General features: G+C 32.5%; 1 protein-coding gene across 3 annotated transcripts in view; it reads left to right on the top strand.

Annotated features, from left to right (window-relative positions):
- Positions 1-18,574, top strand: part of KCNT2 (potassium sodium-activated channel subfamily T member 2) — a 545,987-nt gene that overhangs the window by 464,794 nt on the left and 62,619 nt on the right. For all 3 annotated transcript variants that reach the window (XM_043999339.1, XM_043999341.1, XM_043999340.1), the window contains 2 exons: positions 4,676-4,787; positions 16,922-17,023. In XM_043999339.1, the coding sequence (XP_043855274.1) occupies positions 4,676-4,787; positions 16,922-17,023 (214 nt within the window). The remainder of the gene's footprint in view (positions 1-4,675; positions 4,788-16,921; positions 17,024-18,574) is intronic.

Genomic DNA, 18,574 nt, shown 5'->3' with positions numbered 1-18,574 from the left:
CACCTCTTCATTCATTATATTCATAGTTCTTTATAGCATCTCCATGTTTGATTACCTTCATATTTAGCAATCTGCTAATCATTCTCTCTCTCTCTCTCTCTCTCTCTCTCTCTCTCTCTCTCTCTCTCTCTCTCCCTCCCTCCCTCCCTCCCTCCCTCTCTCTTCTTCTTCTTCTTCTTCTTCTTCTTCTTCTTCTTCTTCTTCTTCTTCTTCTTCTTCTTCTTCTTCTTCTTCTTCTTCTTCTTCTTCTTCTTCTTCTTCTTCTTCTTCTTCTTCTTCTTCCTTCTCTCTCTCTCTCTCTCTCTCTCTCTCTCTCTCTCTCTCTCTCTCTCTCTCTCTCTCTCTCTCTCTCTCTCTTTCTCTCTCTCTCTCCTACAAGAAAGCCACTGCATATTTTGGTGGGTAGGGATCATTTCTTCTTGGGGCATATATTTAGCAGTGGAATTTTTGTGTCAAAGGGTACAGATGTTTTAATCAGCCTCTTTGAATAATTCTAAATTGCTTTATAGGATAGTTGGACCAATTCATAACTCTTCAAATAACAGCTTAAGATGCTTGTCTTTGCACAATCCTTTCAACATTGGCTGTTTCTATCTTTTGTTATTTTTGACAACTTGTTTGGTATGAAGTAAAACCAGTTTTTTGTTTTAATTGAATTTGGTTTTTTTCATTGTTAATGTTTTGGAGTTTTCCTATGCTTGTTATTAATTTGTAATCCTTTTTGGTGGGAACTAATTGTTCACATGCTTGATTTATCTATCATAACATAGCTTTTGGTCTCATATTTCTAGTTGTCTGTATATTTTGGATGTTGTATTCTTACCAGAAATATTTAATATGGATATTTTCCCCGGGCAATTGTTTCCTTTCATAATCTAATTGCATGATTTTTGCTCATGCAAAGGCTTTTTGCTTTCTTATAATTGAAATTATCTGTTTTATACTTTGTAATTGTCTCAATCCCTTGTTTACTTTAGAATTCACCCTTTAGTTCTAGCTTTGGCAGTATATAATTCACTTTTCTTCTAATAATTATCACAGATATGACCTTTAATGTTCAGGTCATATATCCATTTAGGATTTACCATAGTGAATGGTATAAGAACTATGTGTTTTTCAATAATGCTTTCTGAATTCTTGTTTTTGGGGGCTCCCTGCATCCTGTGGCAGTGGCTTGGATCTCAAATTTCATGCTTATTAAAATTCTATAAAAATGTATTTACATTACTAGTAAACATTTTTCTACCCAAAAGCTTATTAATCAGATTATGCTATAATAAAAACTATTTTTTTACCTAGTCTCTAAACTCTTAAATGACCTTTCTCAACTTAGGGACAAAGAATTATGTTATATATATTCTGAATATAAAATCTAAAAGTAATCTGATAATACTACTCAGACTATAATATTTATATCTTTCTCCTATTTCACTAATCAGTGTACTCAAAGTCAACCTCCATGATGTGATCCCGTTGAAAGCATATAATGCCGTTTCTTCTCAACTCATCCAAATTTGACAAGTTACTGTCATGTATACACTATACATTTCTCATTGATCAACTCAGACCACAATGGATTGTCCTGTCCTGTGATTCACTGATACAACCTTTATCTTTTATTTGTCAATCATCTAACTATAGTATTATATATCTACATATCTATAACTTATAGATATGTAGATATATACTGACATTTATCTTATTGTCTTTTGTTTAAAAAAGTTTCACATATATATGATATCCACTCCCTCCACCAAATGACACTATCAGATCTTTGTAGTTGTGGGCCCAAGATTGTATGATTCTATAATAAAAGTCAATGAGGCACAGCTTTGAGCCAGTAGTACTTTATTAAATGGTCCATGACCCCCTCTAATAAAATGGACTTTAGATCTTCCTTATGGTTTGAGATGCTACCTGTCTCCAGGGCCTAGTTTTTGTAGTATTTGATACCCAGACATAAGAAGAGGAAACCTTAATTTTGATCCTCCAGGAAGGTCAGAAATGATGCATCTGTTTAGGTGGTCACAGGATGGCCAAGGCAGGTATCATTTCCTCTAAGTGGCCATAAGATGGGCTCCTCCTCATGTTGAACAAGTGAGAGTGGTCTGGAAGCACAAAAATAAGTTGAGGAACTTTCCATTTTATGTCAAGACATCCTACCCACACTGTGCTTGCTCATATACTCATTATTCAAAAGAATGGAAGTCTTCTAGTCAGTATTCTTGTGGTTAGGCAAGTGAACTTTATGACAGATTAGTGAAAAGTGGACTTATAGCTTAACAAGCTAGTGATTTTATACCTTATAAAGTTTCAAACCTATTATGAGATTGTATCTTATCTAATTGTCCCTAAATATAATCTATGCAAAACATGTATTAATCTATGTAATTCCTATATTGATATTTGACTAGACTGACTAAATATATTAATAGACAAGTATATCACTAATAATCACTAACCCTATGGAATCACACCAAGCTAAGTAAGACTGGGTACAATAAATTATTCTTCTCATAGTGCAGATTGAATTCATAATAGATACTTGTATGAATACAACTTTTTCAAATATTATATTTTCTATTTCTAATATCTTCTTTCATCTCCCGTAACAAAAATCCAAGAGCATGCAAACCACAACAGTAACAACAAAGCCAAACTTCCCTACTATAAAAATGGGGTGGAAATAGAGACTAGCATTTGGTAGTTGTGGCATAATATGTATGGCAGCAGCAGCATGGTATAGTAGAAAGAGAACTAGACTTGAAAATGATAACCTAGATTTAAATCTTTGCAACTATGGGAAAATCACTTAACCTATCTCTCCCTCACTTTTTTCATCTATTAAATGGGAATAATAATGACTTATACTATCTACCTTATCTCAAAGTTGTTATAAGAAAAGTGTTTTGTGCTTAAAGAATGTTATCAATAGTAGTTATTATTATGGAATTGTATCTGAATAAGCTTCTGGGTTCAAAGTATTTCTGTACCCTGACACATATGGCATGCTTACAATTGGTTTGCTTTGATAGTTGGTACTGATGGATAACCTAAAAGAAGTTAACAATTTTATTATTTCATTAAGTAGCAATGTGTGCTATATAGTCCTTCAGTTGTCATATCCTGAATCTCAAGGATGTAAGGTCTTTTGCTGGGGGTCTGTGTAGATAGAGAAGGCAGGATTCCTGATAAATGGAAAGGACCTGCCTCCTTGTCAAGGTTTGTTGTTTAAATAGATTTTCCAGACAAAGCATTATATTCATTTTATATATATAATAGAAATCTTAAAATAATAAAATCTTTGCTGAAGATCTAAGTGCCAAGAATATTCTCAGGCTCAGAAAATTTATTGAGACAGAGGAAAACTAATTTCTGCTAGCTGCCATAGTGGAGATAGCTCCCAGACAGCTCTATGAGGTTTCTTCCCCCCATTTCACAGACATTTTCAGTGGGAAAAGCCACATGTTCTGTAGCTATTTGTATAAGCCATTGGAAGGGGATTCTGTTTGTGATTGCCATCCCATTTTCAACTGTAATAGCCTTAAAACCAATCAGGTGAGAACCTCTAGTATGCACTTTCCATTTAAATGTGACATCCTCCTTGTGCATCACATTTTTCTTGATGACCATGGGCTTACAAATGTTAACCCTCCAAGTCTTGTCCTTGTCAACTTGAAGGTTTATATATAAACTAACCAAGGTAATTGGATACCTTCTTTTCCTCAGACCTTTAGGTAAGGTAGAACACAATGTTCTAAATATGTTTTTAGAGCACTTTAATCCTATGCTTCCATTGAGTGAAAAAGGTCTGGATAAGCAGATGATAATTTAATGTAAATTATTAGAATTTAAATATTTTCCCCCAGGAACTTATATATTTTAAATGTGGAATATATATCTAGGTAACAGATATTTCTGAACTTAAGTATTACATTGTTGATACTTTGTTCAATAAATGTGCTTTTACTTTTAGCTATCGCAATTACTATTGTAAACCTTTAATAAATCAAAGTTATTACATAAGATGGTTGATTGATGCAACAACATATGAAGAGAAGACTTGGATATTGAGGTGCAAAGGATCATAGATTTATAGATACAAGAGTCTTAGAACTCTCTGTTCATACTTGAATATGTTATGACAAGATTTTTCCGATAAAATTACATGCTGCTTAGGAAAGAGAGATTTAGGACATCAAAAATCTTAGCTAAGAAGCCCATTATATGCAAATTATGTCAATCAGTATATTCATCCTGTAAATTTCCATTTTAATGCTTTTCATCATGAGAAATGTAATCCACAACTACTTATAATCACCTTAAAACTTCTTAAATCAGCCTTACAAGTTTCTCTTACTTTAGTATTCCATGCATTTAGAGAAAAAAGTCTAATAAAAGTACAATTACTAAACATAGTTCCTTATTGTGCTAAAATGTTGGATTATCTCTTAAGAAAAATGCTGCATTTATTCTCCTCACAATACCTACCAAAAATTTCATAGAGAATTGCTTAAGATTATCATTGTGAAGTTTTTCTTCTTTTTTGTTTTTAATGCCCTAAACTAGGAATCACACATAATTGTGTGTGTGTGTTTTTAATGATGCCATTACAAATGTGCTAATGCTGTATTATCATTACTTTAAATAAACCATGTTTTTTTTTTTAATTCAGGTTGTTCTCAAGTCTAAGTATTATCACAGAACTCACTCACCCAGCCAACATGAGATTTATGCAATTCCGGGCCAAAGACTGTTACTCTCTTGCTCTTTCCAAACTGGAAAAGGTAAGATTAAGTGTTATTATTTGAAAGTGTTGTTTACCTTATTTGCTCAACAGTTGAATTGAAGAACTAAGCATTTTTCATCTTTTCCCCTTTTTGAAGCTAAATACTCTAATATTAGGAATGGAATGGTACAAAGTTATAAAGAATTAGTGTTTCTCTTCACCATAGACTTTTCTGAATTTTCTTGATACAGCCTCTAATTTATAATATTGCCTATGATCTTATACTATTGTAAGGTTTAGAAATAGCTTCCTTACTTTGAAAAAAATGAGAATCCATAAACATTATCCATTTAAAGCATTATTGACTAATAAATAATGGAATGGTTTTGAAATGTAAGTTCTTGGAGGCCAAGGATTCATCCCCAGTACCTATAATAGTATCTTGGATATAGTAGGCATTTAATAAAAGTTGGTTGAATCAAATTTTTAATTACTTAAAAAATTTATACTATAAAATTGTAAAATCAACCTTTCAGTCAAATATTTTTATTTCATTAAATTTGAGATTAGAAAAATATAACATAAATACATATTTATGATATAATATACTTAACACTTCAATACTTTCAAATAATTTAATATACATGATGTCATATTAGTGGATTAAACAATATCCTCTGAAAATTATTAATGACTTACTCAATTTCATTTGATTAACAAATAGCAAATTCAGTATTAGAACTCAAATATTGTGACCATCAAGCAATACTCTTTTCATCATAACATAGTGCAAAAATCATTGTCAGAACAACTTTGGAAGAATAACAACAATGACAATAACAATAATAAAATATATAAAATGATTAATTGTAATAATTGCTCAGTTCAGTGTCTGGAAAGTGACAAAGATCAATGAATCCATCAGAAAAAATAGTCAAAGGTTTTTGGAATCCTGTGAGTCTTGAAATGATTTCATATGTTCAGTAAATGGGATATTTCCCCCACTGGAGTTGTGAGAAATTATAAATGATTCTCTCTAGTGAACCAGTATCACCATTAGAGAAAAAGAAATTATTCACATTCATAAGGGAGGTATGTGTTGGAGTACATATTGGCATTTATTTTTAAAGTGTTTTTTTTAATGGTACTTTGTACAGTTACCCCTTTTGCATCAAGGGGTTTAGGGGCACAGCAACTCTACAATCTGGCAAATCCACCCCAAATTTTTTGGCCCTCCCTTTTTATCAAAGAAGTCTGAATTGTTATGGTATTAAAAAAATTGTTAGTATCCTACAATGCTGTCATGTGGGGAAATGGTTGGTGTGGGGGTCCTCGGATATATCAGAAATAGCTTCCTTACTTTGAAAAAAATGAGAATCCATAAATATTAGCCATTTAAAGCATTATTGAGTAATAAATAAAGGAACGGTTTTGAAATGTAATTTCCTGTAGGCCACAGATTTATGCCCAGTACCTATAATAGTTCCTTAAATATAGTCATTTAATAAAAGTTGGTTGAATCAAATGTTTAATTAATTAAAAAATCTTTATAGTATAAAGTTGTAAAATCAACATTTGAGTCTCTTTCCCCAAGAGAATAAACAAATTTAAAATGCCCTTTTGAAATTCTTTTTTTCCAGTGTTAACTTCTTTTTATTTTTTTATTTTAGACTTTTATTTTCCAAATTACTTGTAAAAGCAAATTTTGACATCAATTTTTTAACTTTTTGTTCCATCTTCTCTTCCTCCATCCCCTCCCATCCTCACCCCAAGAACTCAAACAATTCAACATAAATTATACACTCGTAATAATGGCAAACAATTCTACATTATCTAGATTATGAGTGGAAACAGATACAAATAAAACTTCAGATTAAGGAATTATCAAAAAAAAAAGTGTTTCAGTCTGTTTTTAGATACCATCAGTTCTTTCTCTGTAGATGTACTGCAATTTTCCTAGGCTCTTCAGAGTTATATTGGATCATTGCCTTGCTGAAAATAACCACATGCTTCCCAGCAGATCCTCTTACACTAATGCTGTTATTTTTTATACAGTACATTTTCTCTGCTTCAGTTCATGTGGGTCTTTTCAGGTTTTTCTGATAGCATCCTGTTCATCACAATTTCCATATAGTACCTTGAACTTGGCAGAAAATTTTCTTCACAATAGCCCAGCAGAGTAGATATCATACATTTTGACCTTGTAGTCAATGTAACTATTTCCTTCCATCCTATTCCTTTCCAATGATATTTATTTCATTGTCTACCTTATTTTGCCCTAATCCTCCTCTCCCGACCCTTCTCTCTTTATCCTCTTCCTTTCCTACTTTCCTGAAGGGTTAAACTGATTTATATTGTTTAACTGAGTTACATTTGTTGTATTTTCTTTGGGTTGATTTGTATCATGCTAATGAAGTTATTCTGTAACCTGTGAGCAAAGAATTCTTAAAAAAAAACTTAGAAAAAAAGGAGTCTCTGAGTTCCCTTCTTAGGAGGGGAGTCTCCTGCATGATCATGTTATATTTCTTCTTGGGACAAAATTAAATTGGTATTATGTTTTGTTTTGTTTTTTCTGTCTGTCTCTGATCTGGTTTATATTATAGGAGATATTAAGTTCCCTGATCTAGTTCTCAGACATTGTGTTTGATCTGATTATTATTTTCATAGGAGAACAGATATGGAAACAAATTATTGGTGATATAAGATATTATAATTTCTTTGATCTGTTTATTAATTCTGTTTGTAAGAGACAGACAGTTTAAATTACATATATAATATTATATTATATTAATATTCAACATATGCATAGGCAAATTATTCTTCTGGTCATTCCCCCTCCCCTTCCCCTATGTATATGTTTGTGTGTGTATATACAAGCACACACACACACACACACACACACACTTTTAAGTCCATCACTTCTCTATAAGTAGTTGGGTAGCATGTTTTATCACTGATCCTCTAGAATAGTAGTTGGTCATTGCAATGATCAGAATTTTTTTTGCCTTTCAAATCTGTCTATAATAATGCTGTTTCTACATATATCTTTGCCTTAGTTTTACTCATTATTTAAGTAAGTTTGTATACTTTTTTTAGCTTTGAAGACACTTTTCATTGATACTTTTAAAATTCTTTCAATTTTTGCCAGCCATATTGAGATATTTTAAATATATAATGTAATGATTTAATCAACAGAATGAGAATCAAATTTAGTCAGAGGGCCTGGTTCTGAAACCTACCTCAACCACTAATTGCCTATGAAATTTTGGACACTTGGGAAAAAAAAACAACCAAGTGATTTAATTAACAGAATAATCAAACAATTGCCAATCAACAGACATGCCTCTCCCCCTTTATTTCATTCCATTTTTTTAATAAGCTCTTATTTTTCCTCCCCTTTATTACATCACCCACCTGCAATGAACGATACATTTAAAAAAGAAAAAGCAAACCCTCATAACAAATATACATAGTCCATAAAAAAATAAATCCCACATTGTCCATGTTAAAAAAAATATATGTTTCCGTCTACATTTTAAGTCCTTTTCCTTTCTGACAGGAGTTAGATGGTGTGTTTTTTTCAGTGTTCTGGATTCATAGTTTGTCATTGCATTGATCAGAGCTCTATCGTCTTTCAAAGTTGTTTTTTACCTCTATAATGTTGTTGTCTTGGTATAAGTTGCCCTCCTAAGTTTGCTCATTTCACACAGCTTTAATTCAAAGAGATTTTAATCAGTTTCCTTTCAAAATATCTTTTTTTTTTCATTTCTTATGGACAAGGATATTCCATTACATTAAAATAACATAATTTTTATTCATTCCCTAAAAGGAGGATAACCCCTTAGTTTCCCATTTTTAGTTACAATGAAAAGAATTAGTTTAAATATTTTTGTATGTAAAAGTACTTTTCCTGATTGATCTAAATAGGATTACCGGTGTCAGGCACTTTGAACGTATAAGGTGAAGCATATTAGAAAAACACAGTAATATGGCCCCATGTGTCAATTGGTTGTATAATAAATTATTGTATATAAGATGATAAAACTATATGACCAAAACCAATACTGGCATAACTTTAATACCTCTAATTTTATACAATGAGAATAGATGAATTATCAGATTAACTGAAATTTTTAATAACATTTAAAAAATTAGTAAAATATACAACTATCTCATTGAGTAAATTATCCTCAATTACTCTTAGGGAACCTTTAAATTATATAAAGTCTATTAGATAAAAGGCAGGTGTGTGCACATGTTTCTAACAAATATCACATTAGTTTCATTATTCAGTGAGTTCTAGAAGAAAAAAATTCACGAATCACTCTAGAACCACATCTGGCATTATAGATGAATTTTCTCATCTCTCCTGTATTGCAAGTTTAAAATTGATATGAGGCAAAGCAAAGCCTTTAGCTTAATAGGAACTTAGATAATGAAAGACATACTTCCTTATACCCCAAAACAGGACTTTTTTTTTTATTATTTCTTCTTTCCTGGGACCCCTTCCTTCCTACTCCTTCCACCATGTTCACACTAAAAGAAAAACAAAATAAAACAAAATGCAAAACAAAACAAAAAAATTTTTAAAGCGTGAAATTTAAAAATACATATGTGTATATATGTGTATGTCTGTGTGTATATACATGTATATATATGCACGTACAAATATACGTACACATGCATACATACATATATATCCTTCTTCTGATTGATTTAAGACATTTCTAGAAATCTTTTAAAATATTTTCTGATTTTCATGATGATGTTATTGAGTTTCTTTAATTAGTTAGGTTCCCTTCTTCTAGCATGCATAACACAAGATTATTTGGAATCTTGAGTTGCTTCAGTAGATAGAGCATTGGACCTGGGGTCAGGAATAATTGAGTTCAAATATGACCTCAGAAACTTGCTGGCTATGTGACTCTGGACAATGCTTAACCTCAGTTTGCCTCACTTTCCTTAAATGTAAAAAGGGAAATTAATAAGGGCACTTAGCCCATAGGGTTGTTTTGAGGAATAAAAGAGACAATATTTATAAAGCACTTAGTACAGTAGTGCCTAGCAATTACTTGTTTTATATATATATATATATATATATATAGTGTGTATACACACACATACATACACATATATACATATACATATATACACACATACATATATGTGTATAATATATAATATGTTTCATTGTATTCATATCCACAATGTGACTCTCCATTGCTATTTGGGTAATCCTTAACTTCAAGTCTTTACAGATGCACAGCTAGAAAACATCACCATAAATTAGGATAGGGAACAAAATAAGCACTTATATAGTAATTACTATGTGCAATGTGTAAAACACTGTGCTACATGTTTTACAAATATTATTTCATTTAATTGGATTGATCATTAGTGCTGTCTGTTCTCCCCTCTCCCCCAAAATCTTACACCTTAGTTCTCTCTTCTAGGTTCAAGCAGAATAAGTCAAATCCTTCTTCCACATCATATTCTTTCAAACACTGGAAGACAGATACCATATCAATACGATTTTCTCCTCTTGGGACAAAACAACCTCATTTCCTTCAATTGATCTGTATATAGAATGGTTGATAGTCTCCTCACTATTGTAGTAGACATCTCATTATGGTCTATTCGAATTATTCCTTAATGTTTTTCTACATTTAAAACAATAATTAGTGACATGACCAGCAAATGCATAGTTTAGGTACTCTTTCCAAACTTTTTTTGACTCTCCAAATATCAGATAAAGGAATTTTATGCTAGATGAAACCATAGCTAAATTTAGAAAAGAGAGACTCCCCCAACATAGAAAACTTTGAATACTCAGAATTTTCATTCAGATCCCCTCACCAACAAATTTTATGAGCCTGAAAAAAGAGCACCATCCAACTTGCAGGCTTCTTTGAAGGTCTGACTCTATTGTAGGGATATCCACTTACTAGCTGTGTGACCCTGGACAAATCACTTAACCCCAATTGCCCCACAAAAAAAAAGCAATAAATGTTGATTTTGCCCAGCCACATGAAAGAAAGATTATAAAGGAAGTATGTTGAATGCTGAATATTAACTATTTTTTGAATGAGATTCAGTCCTAGGGCTAAGTAGATTCCAAGACTGAAGAAACACTGCCTCTGAATACACCCACCCTCTTACACCCTAAAAAAAGCAAAATATTGACTATGCCATTCTATATGAAGGATGGGAGATAGAAGAAAGGGATGGAATCAAGATATGTCAAAGATGAGAGCTATTTTGAATCAAGATGAAAGGAACTAAAGCACAACTGGGGTCAGACCTTTCCCTCCATGGGTTACTCAGAGCTGTGTTTATGAGCCCTACATAAGGAGACCAAAACAGCCTTATAGTCCAGTCCTTTGGTGGGGAGGGGATTCTGCTCACCAATAGAGAAGGGAGCCAGAAAATGAGTATCACTCATATAATAAAAAAAAAAGAAAAACTTTAACCAAAATGATACAAAACAAGATAGTTCAACAGAGAGAATATGTGTGTATCACATATATGAAAAAAATATGAAATATATACATATATACCATATAATGAATATAAAGAAGAAAAACAAAAGAATATAGGGCTTTCTTTCAGGAAAGTTGTTTTTGATACATGTGCAAATTAATCTCACGGTTTTTATAGAGATTAAGAAGTAGGCATATGGGTCAATAGTTATGGATACCATCTCAATCACTTTTTAAAAAGTAATGATTATAAACTTTAAGTTTTTTTCTCTCCCCCTTTGAGATAATTTATAATTTGTACTCCTCTTTATTTTAATTTTTAAAAAATTCACTTAAATACAAAAAAAAAACAGGAAAAAAAGCATTACAATGTACACAGCAGAACATAGGAGAGGACTCACTATAAAACAATAAATTTACATTTCAATTGTTTTCAAATCTGCCCAGCTTTTCTTGTCTTCCTTGTTGGTTTTCTTTTGTTCTCTGCTGTTTGCTTTTTACTTTGTTATTCCCCATACAACCTAAAGAAGGCTTCAATTGAGTGTGGAGATACACAGTCAAACAAACATATATATATATATGTGTGTATGTATGTGTGTGTGTATGTATAGATATGTGTATACATATGTACACATATCTATACACATACACATACATGCACACACATGCACATGCATAAACACAAACATATACACACATACATAAATAAATACATATAAATGAATTGTACTCTTAAGACTCCTAAAATTGTGTTGTCTTTAGAACAGACTCCTCTTTATACTGAACTAGCCTAGCTTATTTTCCCTTTTATTTTCTTTAGTGCCATTTCTAGTATTTAATATCAATGGGGGTTGTGATGTAAAATGTAGTCCTAAAGTAGTGACTCTATGCTTATCACAATAGAAAAGTTGTTACAGAAATCTTGATGAAGCTTATAATGTTTTAGTATATTATCCTTCCAGTTTTATCCTTTATGTGTTTTCCTGGTAATTTGGCTCTATTAGATCCTTTTACAAACATTTTACTTAGTTTACTTAGTACAAAGTTCATAAACAAAGAACCATGACTTAGGCAGTTACAGGACAAAATTAATTAGCTGTATATACGATCAATAACAATATAGAATCAATTTAATCCTCTCAATGCCTTCTTCATCCATTTTTCTTTCTGTGTACATTTTCAGACATCCCTTTTGAGCTATTGTGAGTCTCTTTGAGAAACTCCTATAATATTCTGTATCCTGAATATATAGGCGTTATTCTAGGTGATAGGGATGCAAGGACAGAAATGAAAGAGTCCATGCCCTCAAGGGATCATATTCTCTTGAAGGACACAACAAATAAGAACTGCTAAAGAAAAACCCCTGTGAACTGTTAAATGGAAAGGAAAAAAAAAGTCCAAAAAGGGGGACCTGGAATGAACCAGAGAGTGATCACAGTTCACACAGAGTATAAATGCATTTGATGCCTGAAAAGAAGCTTGCAAGCTGAAACAATGTCAGTGTTTTGACCTGTTCAAAGAGGAGTTGGAAAGAGTGATGAAGCTATATTTTTTAAACAAAAGGAGAAAAGGTGGGAATTTTAGCAGATCCGAGTCAGGAAGCACCATTCTCAAGGGGAGGGGAGATTCAGGAAACAAAAGGAATGAGGAATTCCAGGTGTCAGAACTATGTCCTTTTGATGCACAAGTAAGAAGGCATTCTTGGTGACAAGAAATCCACAATTCAAAGGTTTGAACACAGACAACAAGATTAGGGAATGTGTTTAAAAAACATAAAACAAGATGTGTCCAAGAGTTCCATTACCAAGTCAGATAAGTCTCTGAAGATGATGTCTCTTGTAGGTTTACCACCTGCCAAATGGCTCAGGATCTGCTTCACAGCTGGTACATGCTTAATTGGCTTTAGAGTTGCTGATTCTCTGCAGACCCAGCTGGGTTTATTCTTGGTCACCACAAAAGATTATTGGTATGGCAAGCTAATCTGTATCTTAGCTAATACAGCCATTCCTCATACCATCCTCAGTTATATGGATAATTGGGTGTTCAAGCAAATCAAGGTATATATTTTCACAGGACATACAGATGTGTGTGTATGTAATATTCAAAATGAATACAAAATAACTTAAGCAAGGGAGGAGAATGATGCCACAAGCTGATGGGGAATCAGGATAAATCCTGTTTAACCTCCTTTTGTTGTTATAATAGGAAGTGAGCAATATTCCTCAGGTTTGAGAAAACTCAGGAAGTTCTTTTATGTCTATATTATGTATTCCATGAGGCGCCACAGCTCCCTGATTGTTGTTTACATAAAGCTGATGTATGATGTCCTTAGCTATCTTCCACAGGGTATCAGGAAGTCACTACCTGTTTCTCCTTTCAATAGTGCTGGATAATGGCTTTCCTAGTGGTACTTGTGAATCTATATAATTCCTTATATTACAAGAAATTGTTTCCTCTTTTTAGGGCACAGCTTTACCAACTACAGATGGAGTACTCACTATATCCATCCATTGAGCCTTCTAGCTGCCCATAGTAAAAGTTATATGATTGAATGAGTCAGGATTTTAATAGAACAAGTGTGTTTTTATATGAGAATAAAGAGGTTGGAAAGTGAAAAGGACACATGATAGGTGAACTATAAATACTTAGAATTTGATTAAGTTGTTATCCCTTTCTTTTATAATATAAACTTATAGAGGATTCCCCTCTAATTGTAAGTATAATTTAGACTATCACCAGGGCCAAGATAGTTGTGAAAATATACTATTTAGGAATAACCAGTGAAATTTGGACACAAGAATCAAGGGCGTAGATAGAGACATCAAAGATGATTTTGAAGTTTTAATCCAAGCAAACTCATAATTAACATAAATTTTGAAAAGTTCAGTTAAACCTAATACACATCTAGTAGTAGTCCTCTGCCAAGCGCTATATATAGAAAGAATGGTATTTTATTTGTCTAAAGATGAATAGAGGCAACTAGGTAGTCCACCTACACTAACCCTGTGTAATTTAAAATTCTAAATGTGGGTTCTAATCTGTTCCCCAAGTTTTGGAGGAAACTGACTAAAATCACTGATAAAATGAGTTTAGGTTTTTAAGGGTTTATTGAAAGATTGAAAGAGAAAGATTGAGAACAGAATTCCTACAGCCTGGCAATCCTATCTTTCCTCAATTTTCCTGTGAAGTCCTCAGGAGTCTCTGCACTGCCACCATGGTGAAGTCAGGAACCAAAAAAATGACAGTGCTCTCTGCACAGGTTCTCCTACCTCCTTCCAGTCCCCTCCAAGAAAAGGGAGGTTCTTCAAAATGGTTGGTTGACTGGGCCAGAAGTTCAAAGTTTTTTTAGATTCTGAGGACCATGCTTTCTTAAGTACTCTCAAGTACCAGCCAGATGTGCTTAGAATCTAGTCAACTACTAATTCAGTCAAATCAGCCAGTAATCCACTCAGGTGGGCTCCTGAGTATCTGCCAAATCTCATCTATCATATTCCATTATCTTGACAACCCTAAATCTGGAGTCCAGAGAAGACCTAAATGGAAAACCAACTTCAGACCCTCATTGTGTGTCCCTAGGCAAATCAGTTATCTTTTGGTTGCCTCAGTTTCCTCATCTGTAAAATGAAGATAATAATAATAACAAAATAGTATAATATTTGTGAAGAGATTTACAAAGCTTAAAGTACTATAGATATAGATATAGACGAGGTGGGTATAGATATAAATGTTAACTATTAGGACCTAAAGTCATGTCATTACATTTCCAAACTGACAATCATATATCAGGAGATTATTCTTTATTGGTAGAATTCAATGGAAATTCATAAATGAGGCATTTTGGCAATTCAAGTTTATAATTAGCCACACAAAAGTAGATCTTTTTACACATACAGACACAAACACATATTACCATTGGCTTTTATTTAGCAATTCAATGAGAAAATACTGAAATACCAGTACTTTATTTGATAGGCTTAATTTAAATAGGTATTATCTTATCAGCTCTTATTCATTCAGGTAACAAGAACTACTGACTCTTATTCATGATAGAACCAGGTTTATTCAGTAGTGATAAAAAAAAATTATTTTTACATAACTCATTTCCATTAGCAAAACCATTCTAGTATCAAATTGAGATTGGCTATGATAATCTTCCCATTTTTATACCTCAGATAAATTAAAAAATAAACTCATGTAGTAAGATGAACACAATAAAATTAACTAATTAAACTAAAAATAACAAAATAAATGGAAACAACTAAACTAACTAAAGGAAAATAAGATATAAATAAACTAAAATGTTATTAAACCCAATATAAAATGTTCTAAAACTTCTGGCTCAGATGTTATTATCTGGTAAGATTAACCTTTTCATTGTATCTTTTTAATGGTGTATGTATAGCAGCTATGGTATCATAAACAGCATTGAAAATGAAATTGTTTCTTTACTAGTGTGAAATCAGTTTATTACTTTGTAGCACTTCTGGAGGAAATGGCATCATTGCAAATGCCTTTGGGTAAACTAGACATTGCTAACCTAAAGAAACTGTGGTTAAATCTTTCCCCATGTGAAACACTGCTGTCCCTAGGTAGAATAATGGAAAATACCTACTCAGTACTTGCTACGAGAAGTTTCCAAATTACAACTTTGTCACTATATTATACCAGTCAGTCATTTTCTTTCACCTTTTTTCTAACTTTGTACTTCCCTCTTCCAACATAGTATTATAGCATCACCCAGTTCACATATTCTTCTTTCAATTTTGTACCGTTCCTAATTTTTCTTTGTTTTCTTAAGTCTGTTGTAAGATTATAACTTGATGAACTGTGTAATACTTTGTGGGAGAATATGGCTGAGAGTCATACATGCGTGTTCATTAAATGGAGAGGGAAATGGAAACTACTTCAGTGTTTTTGCCAAGAAAATCCCAAATGGAGTCATGAAGAGTCAGACATGACTAAAAGGATTGAACAACAAAAACTCTAGCACCTAGCACTATGATGCTAGTGATACAAATACAAGGAATAAAACTTCCTGACCTTGAGGAACTTACATCATACATAGAAAATTAAATACACACTCTCATTGTAGTAACACTTCTGAAAACATTTAATAGAATTCAGGAGCAGAGAGAGTGAAAATGTGTGAATAAGAAGAAATTCTGTCACAACATATTTATTATAACTCAGTCCTGTTATTCACACTTATTTTTGAAAATTAATCTTTAAAATGATATCAGAAGGTTGCTAGGCTGATTTTGTGATGAAAATTTTGTCCAAAATAAATGTGTTTACTGTTCAGTCCCTGTCTGTGTGTGTGTGTGTGTGTTTTAATGAATGTTTAGTATTTTTATGTCTATGACCAATCACTTCAACCTACTGTCAAGTTCCTTGAGTGTGGTAATCATGTCTTACATGTTTTTGAATATCCACTTTCTAAAAGATCTCCTTGCACAGCATTAATCCCTCAATAAATGCTGTTAATAGTAATGATATTCTAAGGACAAAAAAAATTAAAGAAACTACATTTTTTTCAATATTACTGTCTTTGGACCAGAGTAATACCATACCATGGTGGATGAGGAATTTTACATGCAAAAATTAGAGGATGTACTGGACCATTGTTTTGTCTTTCTTGTGTGAAACTTACATACTTCAAGTATGAGAAATAAATGGAACTGACAAATTATTTTCATTTTAAATTTGTAAACAGAAAGAACGGGAGAGAGGTTCTAATTTGGCATTTATGTTTCGACTGCCTTTTGCTGCTGGTAGAGTTTTCAGCATCAGTATGTTGGACACACTTTTGTATCAGGTAGGTTATATTTACACACATGCACATTCTTTGATACTGGTATTTCATTGAAATGAGAAACTGATATCAATTTCTCCTTTAACACAAATTAGTACCCACTATGAAGGTTCAATAGCCAAATAGCATCTTATATGTATTAATAGCATCATTTACTGCTTGAAAAACATTTATTTGGTAGTTGTACAGTATTTTTAGGGGATATGTGTGGAACTCTTTGAGGCAAATTTTCTGAATATTTTCCCTTAAATGTGATTTTTAAAACAAATTTTGTGATTTCATTAGAGTTGTTCATTTATGTGATAAGACACAAAAGCGTTGTTTTCTTTCCAGTGCAAGTTTTTTCAGCTTCAAAATTAAGAAAAGACAAATTGATATGAATAAAATGATAAACCCAAAGTGTCTTAATCACTCTTTAATTACTAAAGCAATTAAAAGAAAATAGCAGGGGCAGCTGGGTGGCGCAGTGGATAGAGCGCCAGCCCTGGAGTCAGGAGTACCTGAGTTCAAATCATGTCTCAGACACTTGACACTTAGTAGCTGTGTGACCCTGGGCAAGTCACTTAACCCCCATTGCCTCACACACACAAAAAAAGAAATTAAAAAGAAAATAGCAAATTTTTGTCTAAAGGTAGTTAAGCTGCAACATACTAATCATTTATCAATTTTTACATATTTTTGAAATATTATTCTAGTTGGCTTTCAACTAGAATAATTTAAGCTGGCCCCTGGATACCATTATTAAATTGGAATTATGCAGGGGTGGCTAGGTGGAGCAGTGGATAAAGCACCAGCCCTGGATTCAGGAGTACCTGAGTTCAAATCATGTCTCAGACACTTGACACTTACTAGCTGTGTGACCCTGGGCAAGTCACTTAACCCCCATTGCCCCGCGCAAAAAAAAAAAATTGAATTTTGCAAAAAAGCTACTTTAAGGTGCTCTTTTATACAAATCTATTTTAACTTCTGAAAATATCTAAACAGCCATGATATTTCATATTCATTTCTTTAGGTAATCAGCCAGACTTTTAATTTTTAAAATATCTTTGATGGAAGTAAAGAAAAATTAATTAAAAAAAAAAACACACAGGAGCATCTGTAAGGATTTCCGCTGATGATTTTGTTGAGCTTGGCAGCCATATTATTTTGTAGTTTTATTGAACCTGTTCTATTTTTATGTTTCATATATCCAATACAAGAGTCAGTGATATGGCATAGTAAATGTAGTGTAGGACTTGAGGGTCAAGAAGTAGAGTTCAGATGTGGCCTCAGCTTCTTACTAGCTGGGTGACCCTGAGTAAGTCACTCAACTTCTCTCAAACTCAGTTTCTTTAATGTATAAAATGTGCATAAAAATGTCACCTACTTCTCAGGGCTATTGTATGAATCAAATCAAATAATATATGTAAAGTGCTTTGTCACCTTAAAGCACTATAAATGCTAGCTATTATCATTAACATTATTATACCTAAGATTGAGAACATTAATAAAAAAGTAAAGACTTTTATATTGTTTTTTTTTTTTTACTGTTCCATCAAGGAAACATTCCATTTC

Source organism: Dromiciops gliroides, chromosome 4 (genome assembly GCF_019393635.1).
Source record: "Dromiciops gliroides isolate mDroGli1 chromosome 4, mDroGli1.pri, whole genome shotgun sequence".
NCBI lineage: Eukaryota > Metazoa > Chordata > Mammalia > Microbiotheria > Microbiotheriidae > Dromiciops > Dromiciops gliroides.
This window is presented reverse-complemented; position numbering and strand designations above follow the sequence as displayed.